This window comes from Mizuhopecten yessoensis, unplaced genomic scaffold (genome assembly GCF_002113885.1).
Source record: "Mizuhopecten yessoensis strain PY_sf001 unplaced genomic scaffold, ASM211388v2 scaffold716231, whole genome shotgun sequence".
NCBI lineage: Eukaryota > Metazoa > Mollusca > Bivalvia > Pectinida > Pectinidae > Mizuhopecten > Mizuhopecten yessoensis.
The window spans coordinates 121,432-145,049 of record NW_018480013.1 but is presented as its reverse complement, the minus strand read 5'-3'; the positions used below and the strand labels follow the sequence as shown (position 1 = coordinate 145,049).

The 23,618-nt window shown below is 41.4% G+C and overlaps 1 protein-coding gene across 1 annotated transcript in view; it reads right to left on the bottom strand.

Annotated features, from left to right (window-relative positions):
• LOC110442222 (hyccin-like) overlaps positions 1–23,618 on the bottom strand; it is a 112,622-nt gene that overhangs the window by 87,199 nt on the left and 1,805 nt on the right. Inside the window, exons 2-4 of the mRNA XM_021485714.1 lie at positions 18,437–18,602; positions 14,178–14,282; positions 11,699–11,833 (exon numbers count right to left, since the gene is read on the bottom strand). Coding sequence (XP_021341389.1) covers positions 11,699–11,833; positions 14,178–14,282; positions 18,437–18,481 — 285 coding nt within the window. The 5' untranslated portion in view covers positions 18,482–18,602. The remainder of the gene's footprint in view (positions 1–11,698; positions 11,834–14,177; positions 14,283–18,436; positions 18,603–23,618) is intronic.

Genomic DNA, 23,618 nt, shown 5'->3' with positions numbered 1-23,618 from the left:
GAGCAGGTAGCGAGGACTGTAAAGGAACTTGACTGGGTCGATGGAGCAGGTAGCGAGGACTTTAAAGGAACTTGACTTGGTCGATGGAGCAGGTAGCGAGGACTGTAAAGGAACTTGACTGGGTCGATGGAGCAGGTAGCGAGGACTATAAAGGAACTTGACTGGGTCGAAACCAGATGTGAAGCTGTTCGTTGAGAACAAACAAAGTATTTTCTATAAACCTAGTAAAGTATAAGAAATCCTTGAGGCAAAGCTTGTTAAACAGGACATAGAGTGTATAGAGCTATTNACAATGTGGGGGATAGGGTTGGGTGTAGTGATAGTGATAGGATTAGTGACAATGCGGGGGATAGGATTGGGTGTTGTTAGAGTGTTAGCAGAATATACTTCCAGTGGGGTTTTTTGGACTGAACTACAGCCGTCTATCGGCTGCTTCCCCTAGTCTGAAAGTTACGTATTTTCCCAAAATAAAAACATTTGTTCCCAAATAGAACACCTGTTAATTTAGTCTTTGTTTGCTTATTGTTGTAAATCTATTATTTTATCAAAACATGTCTAAAGTGTATGTTGAAATATATAAGTCGTTCTCCTGAACGATAATAACTTCCGCGATCAGAAATTTTCTGTTTCTGAGCGAGGGAAGAGAAGTCAAATCTGAAGATTCGAATCTAGGTCATGATATCGTTGATATGGTCATCGGAATTTCATCCAGTTCTACACCATGTTGCATTATTGAAAATACTTCACTAAAAACATCAGAAAAATTGATTCCAAAGGACTGACTAAAATAAGCGATGCATTCAAGGAAGCTACAAAGTCTTGTGGACACAGAGACGATCTCGTCATTTGCTTAGTTGACTCGTGTGTGCCTGATTTGCGCTTTTATCTGCTAGGAGTGAAAACTCTTTACCATCTTTCAGAATCGGAATTTGCTTTTCGTAAAGTGTTGCGAGACACACATCTGCGTGACTGTTGTATGACAAATACTTCACCTGTGACACATCCAATTAGTCTTTCATGTCCTTTACCCAAAGGTCAACTAGGAAACGCACCATTTTTTCTGTTGTCTCGCAAATTGCCAGCTGTTGCTTAAGGATAAAGTCAACACACATAAATATTACCTTTACTGCCTCCCTGTTCCTTTCAGGTTCTATATCTCCAAGTTCAGTAACCCCTCTGTCACAGAATGGAGAAGTGGACAAAGAAGAGATTGATTTGGTGGTACCTTGTTAAACTTTATTAAAATTATGATTTCAAAAATTCCTACCTTTTGTCATTGATTTTCATCTTACACTTTGTAAAGAATTTGTTACAAATTTTAAATAGAAACAAAAATGAATAAAGACATAGGTCATTTTTTAATAGCAATTAATTTTCTACAAAAATTATCAGAATGCACCTCGGAGCTTCTAGAATTCAATTTTTTTCCAGGGGGGATCACCTTGAACCCCCCAACATGGCTTCGCGCCTTTGGCGCTCCGCGCACGATATCTTGTATTTTCCCAATTGCAAAGGATCAGGTTGTTGTAAAATGGAAGTAAAAAAATCACTGACTCCTGGTAACATACAGACAAAATACAGACTTAGAAATCACTACTGGTCCCTAACAGTGAATACGGTCAATCGGGTAATCAAGTAGGTCAACTTATCCCATTCCACTCTGGTTAATCTGAGAAGCAGCCTGTTTGAAGTCATTGCTTCAGTCAAGATATGTAAGACTCCTATACTACAGAAACTCAAAACACAGCAGTTAATCAACGACGCCGTTTGAATTTTAATAATGATGACATTTGCAAGAACAAAAGATTATTTAAATATTTCAGCTTGAACATCAAAGAGAACTGAATTACCTGAAAATAATTACCTATCCGACCCTGAGCCCTCGAAATAAGGACGATTAAAATATTACAGGTACTTCAGCATGCTCATCAATAGTATATAGCCTGAAACTAAGACAGTGTTATTACAGAGAACATTGTCTGCAGCCAGACCCTAGTGAAACACACGAAACCTCTTTTAAGTAAATGAGGTTGGCCATTTGATCTAATACGCAAAGAATTATTGCTCAAATGGGAAAACAAATTACAAGTACTTGTTCATCAAAGCACAAATTACTACTGAATTGAAAAGCTTCGTATCAGAACTCAAAAAAACATATATTATCTCTTAAACCTGTGTGTTGGATATCTCTATCCCCCTTACCTGTGTGTGTAGGATATCTCTATCTCCCATACCTGTGTGTGTAGGATATCTCTATCTCCCTTACCTGTGTGTATTGGATAATATCTATCTCCTGTACCTGTGTGTGTATTGTGTGTAGGATATCTCTATCTCCTATACCTGTGTGTGTAGGATATCTCTATCTCCCATACCTGTATGTGTAGGATATCTCTATCTCCCATACCTGGGTGGGTAGGATATCTCTATCTCCCTTACGTGTGTATGTAGGATATCTCTATCTCCCATTCCTGTGTGTGTAGGATATCTCTATATCCCTGACCTGTGTGTGGAGGATATCTCTATTTCCGTGACCTGTGTCTGTAGGATATCTCTATCTCCCTTACGTGTGTATGTAGGATATCTCTATCTCCCATTCCTGTGTGTGTAGGATATCTCTATTTATGTGACCTGTGTGTATAGGATATCTCTATCTCCGTGACATGTGTGTGTAGGATATCTCTATCCCCCTGACTATCTCTATCTCCCATACCTGTGTGTGCAGGATATCTCTATCTCCTATACCTGCGTGTGTAGGATATCTCTATCTCCATGACTTGTGTGTATAGGATATCTCTATCTCCGTGACATGTGTGTGTAGGATATCTCTATCCCCCTGACTATCTCTATCTCCCATACCTGTGTATGTAGGATATATCTATCTCCCATACCTGTATGTGTAGGATATCTATATCTCCCATACCTGTGTGTGTAGGATATCTCTATCTCCCTTACCTATGTGTGTAGGATATATCTATCTCCGTGACCTGTGTGTGTAGGATATCTCTATCTCCCTTACCTGTGTATGTAGGATATCTCTATCTCCGTGACCTGTGTGTGTAGGATATCTCTATCTCCCATACCTGTGTGTGTCGGATATCTCTATCTCCCTTACCTGTATGTGTAGGATATCTCTATCTCCCTTACCTGTGTGTGTAGGATATCTCTATCTCTGTGACCTGTGTGTGTAGGATATCTCTATCTCCCATACCTGTGTGTGTAGGATATCTCTATCTCCATGACATGTGTATGTAGGATATCTCTATCTCCATGACCTGTGTGTGTATTGTGTGTAGGATATCTCTATCTCCATGACCTGTGTGTGTATTGTGTGTAGGATATCTCTATCTCCCATACCTGTGTGTGTAGGATATCTCTATCTCCATGACCTGTGTATGTAGGATATCTCTATCTCCGTGACATGTGTATGTAGGATATCTCTATCTCCATGACCTGTGTGTGTATTGTGTGTAGGATATCTCTATCTCCCTTACCTGTGTGTGCATTGTGTGTAGGATATCTCTATCTCTGTGACCTGTGTATGTAGGATATCTCTATCTCCCTTACCTGTGTGTGTAGGATATCTCTATCTCTGTGACCTGTGTGTGTAGGATATCTCTATCTCCCTTACCTGTGTGTGTAGGATATCTCTATCTCCCTTACCTGTGTATGTAGGATATATCTATCTCCCTGACCTGTGTGTGTAGAATATCTCTATATCCCTTACCTGTGTGTGTAGGATATCTCTATCTCCCTGACCTATGTGTGTAGGATATCTCTATCTCTGTGACCTGTGTATGTAGGATATCTCTATCTCCCTTACCTGTGTATGTAGGATATCTCTATCTCCGTGACCTGTGTGTATAGGATATCTCTATCTCCCATACCTGTGTGTGTAGGATATCTCTATCTCTGTGACCTGTGCGTGTAGGATATCTCTATCTCCCTGGCCTGTGTATGTAGGATATCTCTATCTCCGTTACCTGTGTATGTAGGATATCTATATATCCCTTACCTGCGTATGTAGGATATCTCTATCTCCCTTACCTGTGTATGTAGGATATCTCTATTTCCCTGACCTGTGTATGTAGGATATCTCTATATCCCTTACCTGCGTATGTAGGATATCTCTATCTCCATGACCTTTGTGTGTGTAGGATATCTCTATCTCCCTTACCTGTGTGTGTATTGTGTGTAGGATATCTCTATCTCCATGACCTGTGTATGTAGGATATCTCTATATCCCTGACCTGTGTGTGTAGGATATCTCTATCTCCCATACCTGTGTGTGTAGGATATCTCTATCTCCATGACCTGTGTGTATAGGATATCTCTATCTCCGTGACCTGTGTGTGTAGGATATCTTTATCTCCGTGACCTGTGTGTGTAGGATATCTCTATCCCCCTGACCTGTGTGTGTAGGATATCTCTATTTATGTGACCTGTGTGTATAGGATATCTCTATCTCCCTGACCTGTGTGTGTAGGATATCTCTATCTCCTATACCTGTGTATGTAGAATATTTCTATCTCCATGACCTGTGTGTGTAGGATATCTCTATCTCCATGACCTGTGTGTGTAGGATATCTCTATCTCCGTGACCTTCGTATGTAGGATATCTCTATCTCCGTGACCTGTGTGTGACATATTTTTCCTGACATATCCTTGTCTCACCTTAGGGCTGAGAGGGGGGGATTCCCCAGTTAAACCAATTATATGATTATCATTAACTCATTCACCTCTGAAGACACATTCAAACTCTTCAAATTCAAAGGTTGGAATAGTTCATTATGAAGTTTCAGGGTTGAATGAGTTAAACATGAAACATCAATGTTGGGCACTCTTGATCAACAGGGTAAGAGAAAAAGAAACATTTTCTCCTGTGGGTGAGATGGGGAAAAACATTGCAGTAGCCAAACATTTTGCAAGCCTCAGGTTTGGCAATTAAAGATCTTCTTTCTCAGGTTGAGATCTCAGCCACTAGGGGAGGAATATAACTTCATCAATCATGTAGGAGACCGTATTCTCCAGTTATTTTGTCTCCCATACTTATACGTGTAGCATAGAGACATCCTATACAGCAAGCATGTAGGAATGTAAAGTGTTCATTTGGGTGTCGCTAATGTTTGTCATATCCTTAAATTGTTAATTTTAAAATAACCCTAAAGCTACATCACATTGGGGTAAGGATTGTGTTAGTCCTCTGTGAGACAGTTCCTAATGAAATGTAGGATATCCCCCTAAAGCAACATCACATTGGGGAAAGGATTGTGTTAGTCCTCTGTGAGAAAATACCCAATGAAATGTAGGATATCCCCGTAAAGCTACATCACATTGGGGTAAGGATTGTATTAGTCCTCTGTGAGACAGTTCCTAATGAAATGTAGGATATCCCTGTAAAGCTACATCACATTGGGGTAAGGATTGTGCTAGTCCTCTGTGAGACAGTACCTAATGAAATGTAGGATATCCCCCTAAAGCAACATCACATTGGGGTAAGGATTGTGTTAGTCCTCTGTGAGACAGTACCTAATGAAATGTAGGATATCCCTGTAAAGCTACATCACATTGGGGTAAGGATTGTGCTAGTCCTCTGTGAGACAGTAGCTAATGAAATGTAGGATATCCCTGTAAAGCTACATCACATTGGGGTAAGGATTGTGCTAGTCCTCTGTGAGACAGTACCTAATGAAATGTAGGATATCCCCGTAAAGCTACATCACATTGGGGTAAGGATTGTGTTAGTCCTCTGTGAGACAGTACCTAATGAAATGTAGGATATCCCTGTAAAGCTACATCACATTGGGGTAAGGATTGTGCTAGTCCTCTGTGAGACAGTACCTAATGAAATGTAGGATATCCCTGTAAAGCTACATCACATTGGGGTAAGGATTGTGCTAGTCCTCTGTGAGACAGTACCTAATGAAATGTAGGATATCCCTGTAAAGCTACATCACATTGGGGTAAGGATTGTGCTAGTCCTCTGTGAGACAGTACCTAATGAAATGTAGGATATCCCTGTAAAGCTACATCACATTGGGGTAAGGATTGTGCTAGTCCTCTGTGAGACAGTACCTAATGAAATGTAGGATATCCCTGTAAAGCTACATCACATTGGGGTAAGGATTGTGCTAGTCCTCTGTGAGACAGTACCTAATGAAATGTAGGATATCCCCGTAAAGCTACATCACATTGGGGTAAGGATTGTGTTAGTCCTCTGTGAGACAGTACCTAATGAAATGTAGGATATCCCTGTAAAGCTACATCACATTGGGGTAAGGATTGTGCTAGTCCTCTGTGAGACAGTACCTAATGAAATGTAGGATATCCCTGTAAAGCTACATCACATTGGGGTAAGGATTGTGCTAGTCCTCTGTGAGACAGTACCTAATGAAATGTAGGATATCCCTGTAAAGCTACATCACATTGGGGTAAGGATTGTGCTAGTCCTCTGTGAGACAGTACCTAATGAAATGTAGGATATCCCTGTAAAGCTACATCACATTGGGGTAAGGATTGTGCTAGTCCTCTGTGAGACAGTACCTAATGAAATGTAGGATATCCCTGTAAAGCTACATCACATTGGGGTAAGGATTGTGCTAGTCCTCTGTGAGACAGTACCTAATGAAATGTAGGATATCCCTGTAAAGCTACATCACATTGGGGTAAGGATTGTGCTAGTCCTCTGTGAGACAGTACCTAATGAAATGTAGGATATCCCTGTAAAGCTACATCACATTGGGGTAAGGATTGTGCTAGTCCTCTGTGAGACAGTACCTAATGAAATGTAGGATATCCCTGTAAAGCTACATCACATTGGGGTAAGGATTGTGCTAGTCCTCTGTGAGACAGTACCTAATGAAATGTAGGATATCCCTGTAAAGCTACATCACATTGGGGTAAGGATTGTGCTAGTCCTCTGTGAGACAGTACCTAATGAAATGTAGGATATCCCTGTAAAGCTACATCACATTGGGGTAAGGATTGTGCTAGTCCTCTGTGAGACAGTACCTAATGAAATGTAGGATATCCCCGTAAAGCTACATCACATTGGGGTAAGGATTGTGCTAGTCCTCTGTGAGACAGTACCTAATGAAATGTAGGATATCCCCGTAAAGCTACATCACATTGGGGTAAGGATTGTGCTAGTCCGATGTGAGACAGTAGCTAATGAAATGTAGGATATCCCAGTAAAGCTACATCACATTGGGGTAAGGATTGTGTTAGTCCTCTGTGAGACAGTAGCTAATGAAATGTAGGATATCCCCGTAAAGTTACATCACATTGGGGTCAGGATTGTGTTAGTCCTCTGTGAAACAGTAGCTAATGAAATGCAGGATATCCCAGTAAAGCTACATCACATTGGGGTAAGGATTGTGCTAGTCCTCTGTGAGACAGTAACTAATGAAATGTAGGATATCCCCCTAAAGTCACATCACATTGGGGTAAGGATTGTGTTAGTCCTCTGTGAGACAGTACCTTATGAAATGTAGGATATCCCTGTAAAGCTACATCACATTGGGGTAAGGATTTTGCTAGTCCTCTGTGAGACAGTAGCTAATGATATGTAGGATATCCCTGTAAAGCTATACATCACATTGGGGTAAGGATTGTTCTAGTCCTCTGTGAGACAGTACCTTATGAAATGTAGGATATCCCTGTAAAGCTACATCCCATTGGGGTAAGGATTGTGTTAGTCCTCTGTGAGACAGTAGCTAATGAAATGTAGGATATCCCTATAAAGCTACATCACATAGGGGTAAGGATTGTGCTAGTCCACTGTGAGACAGTAGCTAATGATATGTAGGATATCCCTGTAAAGCTACATCCCATTGGGGTAAGGATTGTGCTAGTCTTCTGTGAGACAGTACCTAATGAAATGTAGGATATCCCCATTTACCATACTATTGTGGGGTAAAAGAAATGATTTTTAGAAAATACAGCTACAATTCCATAAGAATGGGCTGTAGTTTAAAATCTACCCAACAGCATCACTGCCTGTTACTACTGACAACCACCTGTTGTCTCATAACCATGTATGCCATTCATACTGTTTTCTCACCTCTCCTGTAGCCACAGTAATGTTAGCAGGACTTAAACAGTAAAACAGCTGTCTATAGCCACACAAAGCCCTGTTAGTTTCACCTTCGCCCTGCAAGTTTCCAACATTTAAAGGGATTCTAAAACAATGAATCTCAATATTGAAACTGGCCCAACATAATGTCAGTCTTGGAACATCAAATATACGTTACAAGTGAATCATAAGAAAACATTCTTCTTTGTTGTAAAAGCTAAAAAGGGAAAAACTTCATCATTTTTATTTACATTAAGGTAATGAATACAGCTGAGAGTTTGAACTCCAGATGCCTTCTCACCTCATTTCATTAGCACTGCCAGCAAACAGTTCACAGACCCAGTACATCTCACCTGTAGCAGGGTGCTAATTACCCACAATTCACAGTGGGGACTAAACACCTCCGTAACAGCTGATCAGTAACAGAAGACCTCAGTTTCAAAAACATTACTTAACTTCAGAAAATTCTTTAACGTCAAATTTTCCATATGGAAAACAAAAGAAAATTGATCAACTGTATTAAATAGACAATAAGAATTCAGCTATTGATTTTGGATCAAACACCTTGAACTCAAAATGATATATTGTAAAACCTAACTCCCCGGTGATATATATAACACAAACCTAACTCCCCAGTAATATATATGACACAAACCTAACTCCCCGGTAATATATATGACACAAACCTAACTCCCCCGTAATATATATGACACAAACCTAACTCCCTGGTAATATATATAACACAAACCTAACTCCCTTGTAATATATATAACACAAACCTAACTCCCTGGTAATATATATGACACAAACCTAACTCCCTGGTAATATATATAACACAAACCTTACTCCCCAGTAATATATATGACACAAACCTAACTCCCTGGTAATATATATGACACAAACCTAACTCCCTGGTAATATATATAACACTAACCTTACTCTTCTGTGAAATATGCTTGACTAAAAATTTCTGTTTCTTTTGTATGATCCTAACAGACGCCTGTTTTTGTCTTTGTCTAGGTGATACTGCCCAACTGTTGTTTGTCTTTGTCTAGATGATACTGCCCAACTGTTTTTTGTCTTTGTCTAGGCGATACTGCCCAACTGTTGCTTGTCTTTGTCTAGGTGGTACTGCCCAACTGTTGTCTGTCTTTGCCTAGGTGATTCTGCCCATCTGTTGTTTGTCTTTGCCTAGGTGATTCTGCCCATCTGTTGTTTGTCTTTATCTCGCTGATACTGCCCAACTGATGTTTGTCTTTGCCTAGGTGATACTGCCCATCTGTTGTTTGTCTTTATCTAGGTGATACTGCCCACCTGTTGTTTGTCTTTGTCTATCTGATACTGCCCAACTGTTGTTTGTCTTTGTCTAGCTGATACTGTCCAACTGTTGTTTGTCTTTGACTAGCTGATACTGCCCAACTGTTGTTTGTCTTTGCCTAGGTGATACTGCCCAACTGTTGTTTGTCTTTGTCTAGCTGATACTGCCCAACTGTTGTTTGTCTTTGTCTAGCTGATACTGCCCAACTGTTTTTTGTCTTTGTCTAGCTGATACTGCCCAACTGTTGTTTGTCTTTGTCTAGCTGATACTGCCAAACTTCAACAAGTTGAAGATAGTTGGCAAGAGAGAGAGAGCTACGCAGGTTAAAAACTGTATACAAACTGTATAACAAGAGGTCTAATAAATGTGAGAAAGTGCTAATTTGAAGGAATCAAGAGAATCAATAGAGGTGATATGTCGCGGTAAGTTGTTCCAGTCAGAAATAGTTCTTGGGAAAAAAGAAATTTTCTACATTGTGTTTTGCAAGAATTTTCATGGGAATGGCGGGAGATGCGATTTGGTGGAACGAGTGGAATTTTCCTTATAGTTATCAAGTCATTTTTTGTAGAGAGTGGTAAGCCTTTGATCTTTTCTTCTATCAGCTAAAGAGTGCCGTTCTAGGGTGTTTAGCATGTCCCCAACGATGGATGTGTTTCTAAACATGTTGGAGACATAACGGGTTGCTCTACATTGAACCATTTCAATTTTGTTTATGTCTGATTTGGTGTGTGGGTCCCAGGTAGGACAGGCATACTCTAAGGAAGGTCTTACAAGAGATAGATATATGCTTGTTTTTTGACAGTTTTGGATCCAGCTTTGATGTTTTTCTTTAAAAAAACAACGTTAAATTGCATGTAATTAATATTGCTTGCATCTTTTTTGTTTCTATTATGACTATGATAGAGTCTTGACTTTCTGCTGATATGATTGTTTTAGAATATAGCTAAGTTTCTGGTAGTAGGAACAAATAACAGGCAAGGGGAAGAAACTCTTATATTTAATGCATTACTGCTACTGTTAAAAATCACTGGAAGGGAGGTAACTCCAACAGATGCTGTGATTTTCCACTGCCTGTCTCAGTTCATGGACTAGTAAGAATCCGGTAATTTCAAAAGATACACAAATTCTGTACCTGTTTAGTCCAAATAGGCTCATTATAAATCCAGGTCCTTTTTAACAAATTTCCCGAGAGAAATTCACAATTAGAAAAAAAACATCCAACACTGACAATATTCAGTTACTTCAAGAAATTGGAGATAGGATCGTTACAGTTAAACCATACAAGGTTGGATTTTTTCATGAGTTTCTATGCTTTTCCCGAGACAGATATAATTACACCATCAAATCTTCAACCAATTAATACTGATCAGAATAATGGGGCCTGGTGAATAAATTCTCAAAGCTAAAATTATCTTAATGGACTCGCACATGTATCTGTCAATTTTTCCCAGCTCTAGAAAAATGGCAATTTTCAAGATATACAGGACAATCCATGCATAACAAACATTCCATAGTAATTTAGAGATAACACCAGATATGTGTGTCTAGCATAATTTCCTTGTCTTGCTTTTGATTGTAATTCAATCCATCTATCAGTTTGGTTTATTTGAGTTTTACGTCCTATTAACAGCTATGGTCATTTAAGGACGTGCCAGGTTTGGTTTGTTTTAGTTTTACGTCCTATTAACAGCTATGGTCAATTAAGGACGTGCCAGGTTTGGTTTGTTTTAGTTTTACGTCCTATTAACAGCTATGGTCAATTAAGGACGTGCCAGGTTTGGTTTGTTTTTGTTTTACGTCCTATTAACAGCTACGGTCATTTAAGGACGTACCAGGTTTGGTTTGTTTGTGTTTTGTCCTATTAACAGCTATGGTCATTTAAGGACATGCCAGGTTTTGGTGGTGGAGGGAAGCCGGAGTTCCCAGAGAAAAACCACCGACCTACAGCAAGTACCTGGCTGCTGCCCCATGTAGGCCTCGAACCCGCGACCCAGTGGTGGAGGGCTAGTGGTAGCAGAATGTCAGACACCTTAACCACTTGGCCACTTAACCACTATTGGACCAGGCGATGCATGCTGAGTTTTCCCGACATAGTGAACTTTCCTTACATTATAATCGGTACAGCAGTAGACTACAAAATAGACACAAAATATAACGACAGAAACTCTCAGGAAAACCAAAACTCTGCTGCACAAGCTACGTGTACTATTAAGGAACCATAAGACTCTTTCTGCTCTTGATAAAATGTCATTGCTGAAATAGATTTGTCAGTAAACTCTGTAACTGAATGTTAATCAATAATGACCTACCTTTTTGCCGTTGATACTGAGAGATGAGAGATAGAGCCAGATAAGGGTGGGTACAAACTCCAGGGTGAATCTCTTCAGTCCCGACTCCCGGGACCGGGAAAACTCAAACAGCTGATGGTACACCGGCTCCAGCGACTGAAAACAAAGTTTTCAACGAAATGATCAGTACATTTCAGTACATTTCAGAACATATGTAATGCTTTGTATAGTAAATCTTAAACATGTCAATATTCACACATCCTCCTTCTGTCATAAAACAAAGGGCCTAGAGCTCCTGAATCAGTCATATGATATCACTATTTACGAAATATGTACAAAAATGTAAGACGTGAATGCCCTTGCTTTCATGCAAATTTGTTGTTGATTATTAGATAAACAGTGATCAGTTACCTTGACCTGAAATATAAGCAAAATTTGAGTGAGGTATTCTCATACTTGACATTTGTAAAAAGTTTGATCAAAATCTTTAAAGAAATGAAGTTGCTGTAACGATGTCACTTTATTTTTTGACAAAAGTGTTATTTCCATAACACAGTAAAGCCATTTGATTGCCAATGAAACTTTGGCGTTATAAAGGGATTGGCGATAAACTGAGGGCAACATAGAAAGAAAGTCTTAAGGGAAAGGGGGCAGTGAGAAATGTTGGCATCAATACAGGTGGCAAATGAAACATGGGGTATTAAACAAGAGGCCCAATGGGCCTGCATCACTCACCTGGTATTAATCTAACAATTGTAACCTTAAAAGAGGACTAAAATAAAGCTACAGGCAAAATATCAGCGTCTTGACTTAAACTTTAAACTAATTCAGAAAAAATGGGCAAAGGTCATTCATTTGAACAAACTTAGTAGCCCTTCATCCCAGCCTCTCGGTTATTCAGAAGAAGTCGTTTAAAGGTTTTAAACATATCTGACCCCTGTGACCTAGAATATAAATCAAGGTCATTTATTTGAACAAACTTGGTAGCCCTTCATCCAAGCATGTTACTGGCCAAATATCATCACCCTAGGCCTCTTGGTTATTCAGAAGAAGTCGTTTAAAGGTTTTAAACATATTTGACCCCAGTGACCTTGAATATAAATCAAGGTCATTTATTTGAACAAACTTGGTAGCCCTTCATCCAAGCATGTTACTGGTCAAATATCATCACCCTAGACCTCTCAGTTATTCAGAAGAAGTCGTTAATAAATAATAATAATATACAACATTTGATATAGCGCCCTATCTAGCTAGAATAATAATATACAACATTTGTTATAGCGCCCTATCTTGCTAGAATAATAATAATATACAACATTTGATGTAGTGCCCTATCGAGCTAGAATAATAATAATATACAACATTTGATGTAGCGCCCTATCTAGCTATAATAATAATAATATACAACATTTGATATAGCGCTCTCGAGTGAGGGTAGACTATCAAACAGAAAATACAGATCGTCACTTACCTCGAGTGAGGGTAGACTATCAAACAGACAATACAGATTGTCACTTACCTCGAGTGAGGGTAGACTATCAAACAGACAATACAGATCGTCACTTACCTCGAGTGAGGGTAGACTATCAAACAGACAATACAGATTGTCACTTACCTCGAGTGAGGGTAGACTATCAAACAGACAATACAGATTGTCACTTACCTCGAGTGAGGGTAGACTATCAAACAGACAATACAGATTGTCACTTACCTCGAGTGAGGGTAGACTATCAAACAGACAATACAGATTGTCACTTACCTCGAGTGAGGGTAGACTATCAAACAGACAATACAGATTGTCACTTACCTCGAGTGAGGGTAGACTATCAAACAGACAATACAGATTGTCACTTACCTCGAGTGAGGGTAGACTATCAAACAGACAATACAGATTGTCACTTACCTCGAGTGAGGGTAGACTATCAAACAGACAATACAGATTGTCACTTACCTCGAGTGAGGGTAGACTATCAAACAGACAATACAGATTGTCACTTACCTCGAGTGAGGGTAGACTATCAAACAGACAATACAGATTGTCACTTACCTCGAGTGAGGGTAGACTATCAAACAGACAATACAGATCGTCACTTACCTCGAGTGAGGGTAGACTATCAAACAGACAATACAGATTGTCACTTACCTCGAGTGAGGGTAGATTATCAAACAGACAATACAGATTGTCACTTACCATGAGTGAGGGTAGACTATCAAACAGACAATACAGATCGTCACTTAGCTCGAGTGAGGGTAGATGATCAAACAGACAATAAAGATTGTCACTTACCATGTGTGAGGGTAGACTATGAAACAGACAATACAGATTTGTAACTTACCTCGAGTGAGGATAGACTTTCAAACAGACAATACAGAACGTCACTTACCTCGAGTGCGGGTAGACTATCAAACCGACAGTAGACTATCAAACACACAATAAAGATTGTCACTTACCTCGGGTGAGGGTAGACTATAAAACAGACAATACAGATTTGTAACTTACCTCGAGTGAGGGTAGACTATCAAACAGACAATACAGGTTGGTGACCAGTTCCTCATTCTGCCTTACAGTCGACACATAGCTTGGCAGTTCATCTGTAGATAAGGCCTGAAATAATTAGAACAAACAATATATGAAACCATATTTGCACAAGAAACCCAGTATCCCTCACCGGGTTATTTATGTAACCATAGCACAATTTTCTAATTATATATAATACTACAAATATTCCCTAATTTTGGCTCTGGCTCTCAGCATCCAGGGTGCAGTACTAAGGATGCCTTGTATGTCTAATGCCTTAACACCCACTGTACATGTGCCCGGCCTGCCATGGGTTACTACATTCGTCCTTTACAATTGATTCCTTGGTCAAAAGGAGAAGATGCTTCACAGGAAGCAGATCTTCATCTCTTCATGCCCAGTAAGCAGGTTATATATGTGTGGGTATATGTAAAGACCAAAGAAATGAGTCCCCAGAGGCCAGCAGGACCCCTTGGGCAATTATGGTAGCATGAATGCATGTATACTTTTCTTCAAACCCAGCAACTATACATATGGTTATAGAGTGAAGATCTTTACTGTTTCCATGTTGTGATCCAGGAACTATCCAGGGGCAGGGCTGGGCACAGGGGCCAACCTTAGTGGCATATCTGTATTCATCTTTATAGGACAAGCAATTGTTATACAGTTTCCATGTTATGACAAAGGAACAAGTCCCCTGGGATGGGGACAGACCAATGATAGGATCAATCCAGGTAGCATGGATGTGTTTGTCTCACAATGAGTGTGTTTGAAGGCCATGGCTTTCAAATTATAGCCAAATGTTTGGCTTCACCCCTGGGGTGAGGAGGGACACATGAGCAACATGTCGTAGCATGGATAAATTTTGACATAGGGGTCTGGGGTGTGGATGGAACCCAGGACAAACTCCAGAAGCAAATATGTATTTGTCTCTCCATAACTACCAACTGTATATTTATGGTAATAGGGTGGGGATCTCAAGCCTTTCAAATGTATGGCCTGATTTCCTATTGGATCCTATCCCTTGGTTAGGAATGGACCCTAGGGCAAGTTCTGGTAGGATGATGATTGTATTTGTCGAATGAGGTTGAGTAATGATATATGAATAAAGGAATAGGGATCTCAACTATTTCCAAGTTCTGATTAAATTTGCCCATTTTGCTCAATATTTGTAAACTTTATTTATTTTGTAAAACAAGCAGGAGACACACCCCTTAGTTTATAAAACATTGAGTTCCCTTGGTCAAAGGATGCTTTAACACAAATTTGGAAAAAATCTTTTTTTTCCTACAAAAGAAGATGGAATTAAACATTTTACCTCTATTTCCTCTATTGGGGCCCCATGGAGACAACACCTTCCATTTATGTAAAACTCAGTCCCCATGTTTATGAATATGTATGTGGCTCATGGATGATCTTTGAACAAAACCCATTTATTCCTACAGAAGAAGAAGGGTTTTGAAGGTTTAACTTTCCTTTACTTGACCCCCACCCCTCAGCCTCCAGCGATGGACCCCACCCCTCAGTTTCCAGCGATGGACCCCACCCCTCAGCCTCCAGTGATGGACCCCCACCCCTCAGCCTCCAGTGATGGAAGCCACCCCTCAGCCTCCAGTGATGGACCCCACCCCTCAGCCTCCAGTGATGGACACGACCCCTCAGCCTCCAGTGATGGATCCATCCCCTCAGCCTCCAGTGATGGACCCCTACCCCTCAGCCTTCAGTGATAGACCCCCACCCCTCAGCCTCCAGTGATGGACGCCACCCCTCAGCTTCCAGTGATGGACCCCCACCCCTCAGCCTCCAGTGATGGACCCCACCCCTCAGCCTCCAGTGATGGACCCCACCCCTCAGCCTCTAGTGATGAACCCCACCCCTCAGCCTCCAGTGATGGACCCCACCCCTCAGCCTCTAGTGATGGACCCCACCCCCCAGCCTCCAGTGATGGACCCCCACCCCTCAGGCTCAAGTGATGGACCCCACCCCTCAGCCTCTAGTGATGGACCCCCCCCCTCAGCTTCCAGTGATGGACCCCCCCCCCCAGCCTCTAGTGATGACCCCCCCCCCTCAGCCCCCAGTGATGGACCCCACCCCTCAGCCTCTAGGGATGGACCCCCCCCCCCAGCCTCTAGTGATGACCCCCCCCCCTCAGCCCCCAGTGATGGACCCCACCCCTCAGCCTCTAGTGATGGACCCCACCCCTCAGCCTCTAGGGATGGACCCCCCCCCCCAGCCTCTAGTGATGACCCCCCCCCCTCAGCCCCCAGTGATGGCCCCCCCCCTCAGCCTCCAGTGAGGGACTCCATCCCTCAGCCTCCAGTGATGGACCCCACCCCTCAGCCTCTAGTGATGGACCCCACCCCTCAGCCTCTAGTGATGGACCCCACCCCTCAGCCTCCCGTCAGGGACCCCCACCACTCAGCCTCCGGTGAGGGGCCCCCTACCCTCCGCCTCCAGTGATGGACCCCTCCCCCTCAGCCTTCAGTGATAGGCCCCCACCCCTCAGCCTCCAGTGATGGACCCCACCCCTCAGCCTCCAGTCAGGGACCCCCACCACTCAGCCTCCGGTGAGGGACCCCCTACCCTCAGCCTCCAGTGATGGACCCCTCCCCTTCAGCCTCCTGTGATCAGCCCCCCACCTCTCAGCCTCCAGTGATGGACGCCACCCCTCAGCCTCCAGTGATGAACCCCCACCCCTCAGCCTCAAGTGATGGACCCCACCCCTCAGCCTCCAGTGATGGACCCCACCCCTCAGCCTCCAGTGAGGGACCCCCACCACTCAGCCTCCGGTGAGGGACCCCCTACCCTCAGCCTCCAGTGATGGACCCCTCCCCTTCAGCCTCCTGTGATCAGCCCCCCACCTCTCAGCCTCCAGTGATGGACGCCACCCCTCAGCCTCCAGTGATGAACCCCCCCCCCACAGCCTCTATTGATAAGACCCCTCCCCCTCAGCCTCCAGTGATGGACCCCTACCCCTCAGCCTCCAGTGATGGACCCCCACCCCTCAGCCTCAAGTGGGGTTTTACCCTTTGCCTCCAGGATGTGTCAGAGCCAATTTGGACAAGTCACCTATGCTGTAAGCTTGACAGATTTTAAGTAGACCTAGAGGTTGAATAGAAACGTTTTTTGCTGGTAAGCAAATCTTAGAATACATACAAATTAAATGCATGTACATTTACTATCATTTGACAAGGGAAACTAGGGGGAGGTTTTTGGAAGAGCGTTGGTTTGTTGGAAAACTAGGGGGAGGTTTATGGAAGAGCGTTGGTTTGTTGGAAAATAATACAGACATAGACATGGCCCAACGTCCAATTATTAACCAATGAAAAGTGTTGTTACATCACAAACGTGGTGGAATACACAATACATGTACAGTGTACTACAATCAGACCTAAATTTAATTTTTTTACATAACAATGATGTCCCCGTCTCACAGTCCTACTACAACCTGATGTATCCTGATCGGCTTACAGCATTGATTTTAGACAAATACTGCTCATCTCTGTAATCCTCTTTCAGTATTTGTGACTTTTGAGCACGTAGAACATGAACTGTATTAACATTTCTACAAAGCATGGCATTGCGTTAAGGCAAAAAAAAAAGGCTTGTTTTCCACTGGAGGTATAAAAAAAAGTCTGCATACATGTAATTAGTGAATGCACAAGACTCTGTTATGTCCAACAGTGCACTTGGAAAATTCCATTTGGGTGTTTTTGGTTAAACCTGTTGCTTGCAAAGTTTTTTGCTTCCACTTGGAAATCCTGAGGCTAGCTCAGAAACCATGATAAAGTGTTTTGATTGGCTACCGTTTTGAAAATATTGACATATTCCCTGAGCTCTTTTTGCAGCAGTAAAAAAAAAAAAAAAATGTACCGTATTTTATCAAACATTAGTTTACATGTGCTGAAAAATAAAAATCACATCTTTCAAACAAATTATTTTGATTAAATCTCGTCAGCAGGCTCCACATCATGGATCCGAAGTTTTCTTATTTCATGACGTCACATCATTTCTGTCCCATTATAACATTACACATGTGAACAATTCAAATATTTACATTGTATTTTATGTCTATAACAGTTACTGTGTTGTCTGAATATGGCGACACTATCATCACCCTATGCTCTACAAGCTGATGAGGTCACATTGCAGCCTGGTCACTGCCATGAAAATCAGTAATTTTACAAAATGTTCAGATTTTTTTTTCATTTTTTTAAGCAGATACAAAAACGTCTGTTTACCTTATACTCCGACAGCCATTCACGGACAGCTCTGGGCAGGGCCATGTTATCACTTCGGTCAAAGTCACACAATGACCCTCATCTGACCAGGGACTGTATACAGAAAGTCAAGCTGCTGATAAAATCTGATTCATATCTCACTCTGTACCATACTCCATCCATTTATCTGTAACAGATACAACATATTTCTGTTTGAGAATTTTTTTATTGCAAGCATATCTTTTGTGATTTAAAAAAAAAGTCTAAATCTGTGTCAAAACCTATGTATGTATATATATATATATATATTTGTAAACCTTGATTAAATGTTTAAGGTAAAGGTATCACTGCACCAGATAAAGCTGAAAAGATTAGACTTAACACTTCAGAACTCTTTCTTTTTCTACTTGGTGTATAATCTCCCTTATATATAGAAGATCATGCAAGCTAAGGGAGGCACGGTAGTCTAGTGGTAGGACGCGGTGCTATAGGAGGCACGGTAGTCTAGTGGTAGGACGCTGGGCTATAGGAGGCACGATAGTCTAGTGGTAGGACGCTGCGCTAAAGGAGGCACGGTAGGCTAGTGGTAGGATGTGGGGGTATAGGAGGCATGGTAGTCTAGTGGTAGGATGTGGTGCTATAGGAGGCACGGTAGTCTAGTGGCAGGATGTGGGGCTATAGGAGGCTCGGTAGTCTAGTGGTAGGACGCTGGGCTATAGGAGGCACGGTAGGCTAGTGGTAGGATGTGGGGCTATGGGAGGCACGGTAGTCTAGTGGCAGGATGTGGGGCTATAGGAGGTACGATAGTCTAGTGGTAGGACGCCGGGCTAAAGGAGGCACGGTAATCTAGTGGTAGGACGCTGAGCTATAGGAGGCACGGTAGTCTAGGGGTAGGATGTGGGGCTATAGGAGGTACGGTAGTCTAGTGGTAGGCCGCTGGGCTAAAGGAGGCTCGGTAGTCTAGTGGTAGGACGTGGGGCTATAGGAGGCACTGTAGTCTAGTGGTAGGATGCTGGGCTATAGGAGGCACGATAGGCTAGTGGGAGGGCGCTGGGCTAAAGGAGGCACGGGAGGCTAGGGGTAGGACGCGGTGCTATAGGAGGCACGGTAGTCTAGTGGTAGGATGCGGGGCTATAGGAGGCACGGTAGTCTAGTGGTAGGTCGCCGGGCTCATGACTAAAGGGTTGCAGATTCAAGTCACGGCACAGCACTGTGTTGTATCTTTGACCAAGATACATTTTGTACTTTACTCCGCCTGTTCCAGTCTACTCAGCTGTAAATGAGTACGTGGTTGGGCAGTGCTCGAATTGTTGAATTCTAGCTGTGAGCGCTGAAATGGCAGCACCGGCTGTATGCTCCTCAGGGAGTTGAGAAAAATATTGGCTGGTTGCAAAGGCCCTATAATCACGGATAATAATTTGTGAACCACTTTGAGACGACCTACGAACTATTAAAGTTGTGATAAAGTGGTATATAAGAACCTCAAATTATTAAGCAACAAAATAACTACTTGTTTTGGATTACTTCCCCTGTCAAGGTATTTATCTCTCATTTAAATGTTCATAGCTTTCAAAGCTCCCTCAAAATTTACCAATCTTTCTCGAAACTCCCTCATTTAAGTCCAAACTCACACAAACTCGAAATCTACATTCTGTGGTCAAATGACCTCCTAGTTACTGCAGGGTGTGTGTAATGATCATAACAGGTGTGTCAGAATCAATCTGAATGCTTTTTGGAGTTATTTTGATACTTAAAAAGGGAAAGATAAATTGAGCAAAACTGTTTCAGTAGCATTTCAAGCACTCTCTCCCTTATTGGAAATGTGGAATGAGGGAGATCTCCCTCAATGAATCTTGTGCATTATAATTCCTGAATAGCAACAATGGTAAAGTGTAGCATTGGAAACACATCCAGCTTCTAAGTTGGATTTTTTTGTAAATACAAAATGTATTCAAACTTCAAACAATAATTGAACTATAATCCTGTAATTCTGCAATATTTGATTTATATGGAATACTTTTGAAGAGAAGGACTTTAACCAAATATTTATGATAATAACAATGATACAATGTGTAATACATTTTAACTTGATGTTACTCATTATGGTGTACCGTAAAAACCCATGTAATTTGCGCACTTTTTTTTCAGAAATTTAATACCCAAAGTGGAGGGTGCGTAAAATACACAGGTATAGAAAAAAATTTCAGGAAAAGATCGACGATTCTGGGAGATCGCCATCTTGGATTATTTCCCTTAATCAAAATGGAAGAAAATGTATGTACAGTACAAGAGACCCCATAAAACTGGTATTTGATTATATTATATGACAGTTACAGGAATTTTTGTAAGAAAGAAATGCTTACCAAGACTCGAAGATAAAATTTATTATTAACTTTATTACTTAATGGAATCGGAAAACAGGTTTATTTTCAAAAAATATTGTATATTCCATATGTTTTCCGGCAATAAGCCCATACTTGGTAATATGCCCACCAATACATATCGCAGTTATAAGGAAGAAATACCAACAAAGCGGTTTCATTGTCCTGTAATAAGCCCACCCCCTACTTTCAGTCAGAGATTATGTGCTGTCCTGTAATAAGCCAACCCCCTACTTTAAGTCAGAGATTATGTGCTGTCGTGTAATAAGCCCACCCCCTACTTTAAGTCAGATATTATGTGCTGTCCTGTAATAAGCCAACCCCCTACTTTAAGTCAGAGATTATGTGCTGTCCTGTAATAAGCCCACCCCCTACTTTAAGTCAGAGATTATGTGTTGTCCTGTAATAAGCCCATCCCACTACTTTCAGTCAGAGATTATGTGTTGTCCTGTAATAAGCCCACCCGCTACTTTGAGTCAGAGATTAAGTGTTGTCCTGTAATAAGCCTACCCGCCACTTTCAGTCAGAGATTATGTGTTATCCTGTAATAAGCCCACCGCCTACTTTCAGTCAGAGATTATGTGTTGTCCTGTAATAAGCCCACCCCCTACTTTCAGTCAGAGATTATGTGTTGTCCTGTAATAAGCCCACCCCCTTCTTTCAGTCAGAGATTGTGTTGTCCTGTAATAAGCCCACCCGCTACTTTCAGTCAGAGATTATGTGTTTTCCTGTAATAAGCCCACCCCCTACTTTCAGTCAGAGATTATGTGTTGTCCTGTAATAAGCCCACCCCCTTCTTTCAGTCAGAGATTGTGTTATCCTGTAATAAGCCCACCCGCTACTTTCAGTCAGAGATTATGTGTTGTCCTGTAATAAGCCCATCCGCTACTTTCAGTCAGAGATTAAGTGTTGTCCTGTAATAAGCCTACCCCCTACTTTCAGTCAGAGATTATGTGTTGTCTTGTTATAAGCCCACCCCCTACTTTCAGTCAGAGATTAAGTGTTGTCCTGTAATAAGCCCACCCCCTACTTTCAGTCAGAGATTATGTGCTGTCCTGTAATAAGCCCATCCCATTACTTTCAGTCAGAGATTAAGTGTTGTCCTGTAATAAGCCCACCCTCCGTATTTTCAGTCAGTGATTATGTGTTGGCCCCTTGGGCTTAAATAGGATAAATATGGTATATTTTTACCTGATGGGAACAGATCTAGTCAAGTTATGCCAGCATGGCCACTTTATAACAGCAAACAAGAAAATAACCCCAAGCCAGATTTTGCACTGTGACCTGGTATTTCCAAATACTCTGAAACTGCCTTAGTTCCTTTTTTTCTCTGTTGCATTGATCCACATGTACTAACCAATGATTGGTGGGTCTGTACTTAGTTTTGACTGTGCTACAATAAATGTATTTATTATAGTCACGGTATACCGTAATGTATGTAGTGCAGGTATTACAGGTGTACTAGTGTCCGGATATGAGGCCAAGGTGACACAGGTAGCCGCGTGAGGCGAGGCGGGTAACGCGTAACCGCACGTGTTACAGGTGTGACATGGGTGTCTATAGAGTAACAAATGTAGTTTGAGGGTAACATGGTCATTCGAGTCTTGACGGTTCATCGATTCACTTCAAGAAATTATATTTCCTTTTGTTAAATCATAGAATTATGAAATTTCTCTGTTTTCCTTGGGACAGGCACGAACTCCAGGGATGATTCTATAAAGGGAATTCCTAGCGCCTGCCAGGACCGGATTCAGGACGAAGAGAAGGGCGAAGGCAAGAAGGATGGGGCAGGGGCCCTTTGTATTTCATGTACTTGTTCCTTTAATAAAATAGTTGACCATCGAAGGCCACGCCCATACATAGGTGTTCAGTTTTATATGATAAATGCTTCATGTTTGGTTGAACGTAGTGTATTAGAATCAAAGTACACTTACAGTTACTATAAGTCTGATCAGTTGTGGGTTTTTCCCTTTATTTCTATTTATGTCCACACTTAATCCTGCATCAGAGATGGTGGGTTTATCAAATTTTATTTTATTTTGGCTGTGGTCCATCTGACAAATTNGGGGAGGAGGGACATTGTACAATGAAATTCAGCAGATTCTTCTGTACCTAACTCATAATTCTGTGAACTCAGTACCACCTGTAATGTAAGAGTATGTTCTCATGTCATTCCATCTGACTGCTAATCGTTCCAGTAATCTGCCGTCTCTCCATTTGTGAAACAATTAACCTTTCAATAAAAACAACAACTAGAGTTTTCTAAGTTGCCCAACATTTATTTTTGGCAAAAATGTTATTCTTTGATTCAAAAATTAATTATAATTATAATTGGTTTACTGAAACCAGCACAAAATGTGTAAACATCTTTCAATGAAAATTATATCAGCTGACAACTGTCAATTTGGTGAGTCTTTGTGTTGTGTTGAAAAGCATTAATCATGTAAGTAAAAAGTTTGCGAGCGTCTTCTGGTTCTAAATGTCTGTGTCATATGATAACAAATTTCCCAGTAATATTGAACAGGTTTATAGCAGGATGTCAGATCCTCAACAGAGCCTGATAGCAACATTATCATGAATTCAATCTTGTAACAGGTGTCACCAACCAGTTAATCGTGTAAATTATATTCTGAAAATCAATATGTCATATTAATGTACCAAAACTAGTTTTTTTTTCTATATATTAAAACATTCTGCATACTTACATCATCCTCTCCCTATTTAGGAGGGAGACTCCCAATTTTGAACCTGTTCATTTAGTAGTTCAAGACCAGTGGCGGATCCAGAGACCTATCTGAGGGGTCCAAATTTCCACGGGGGGG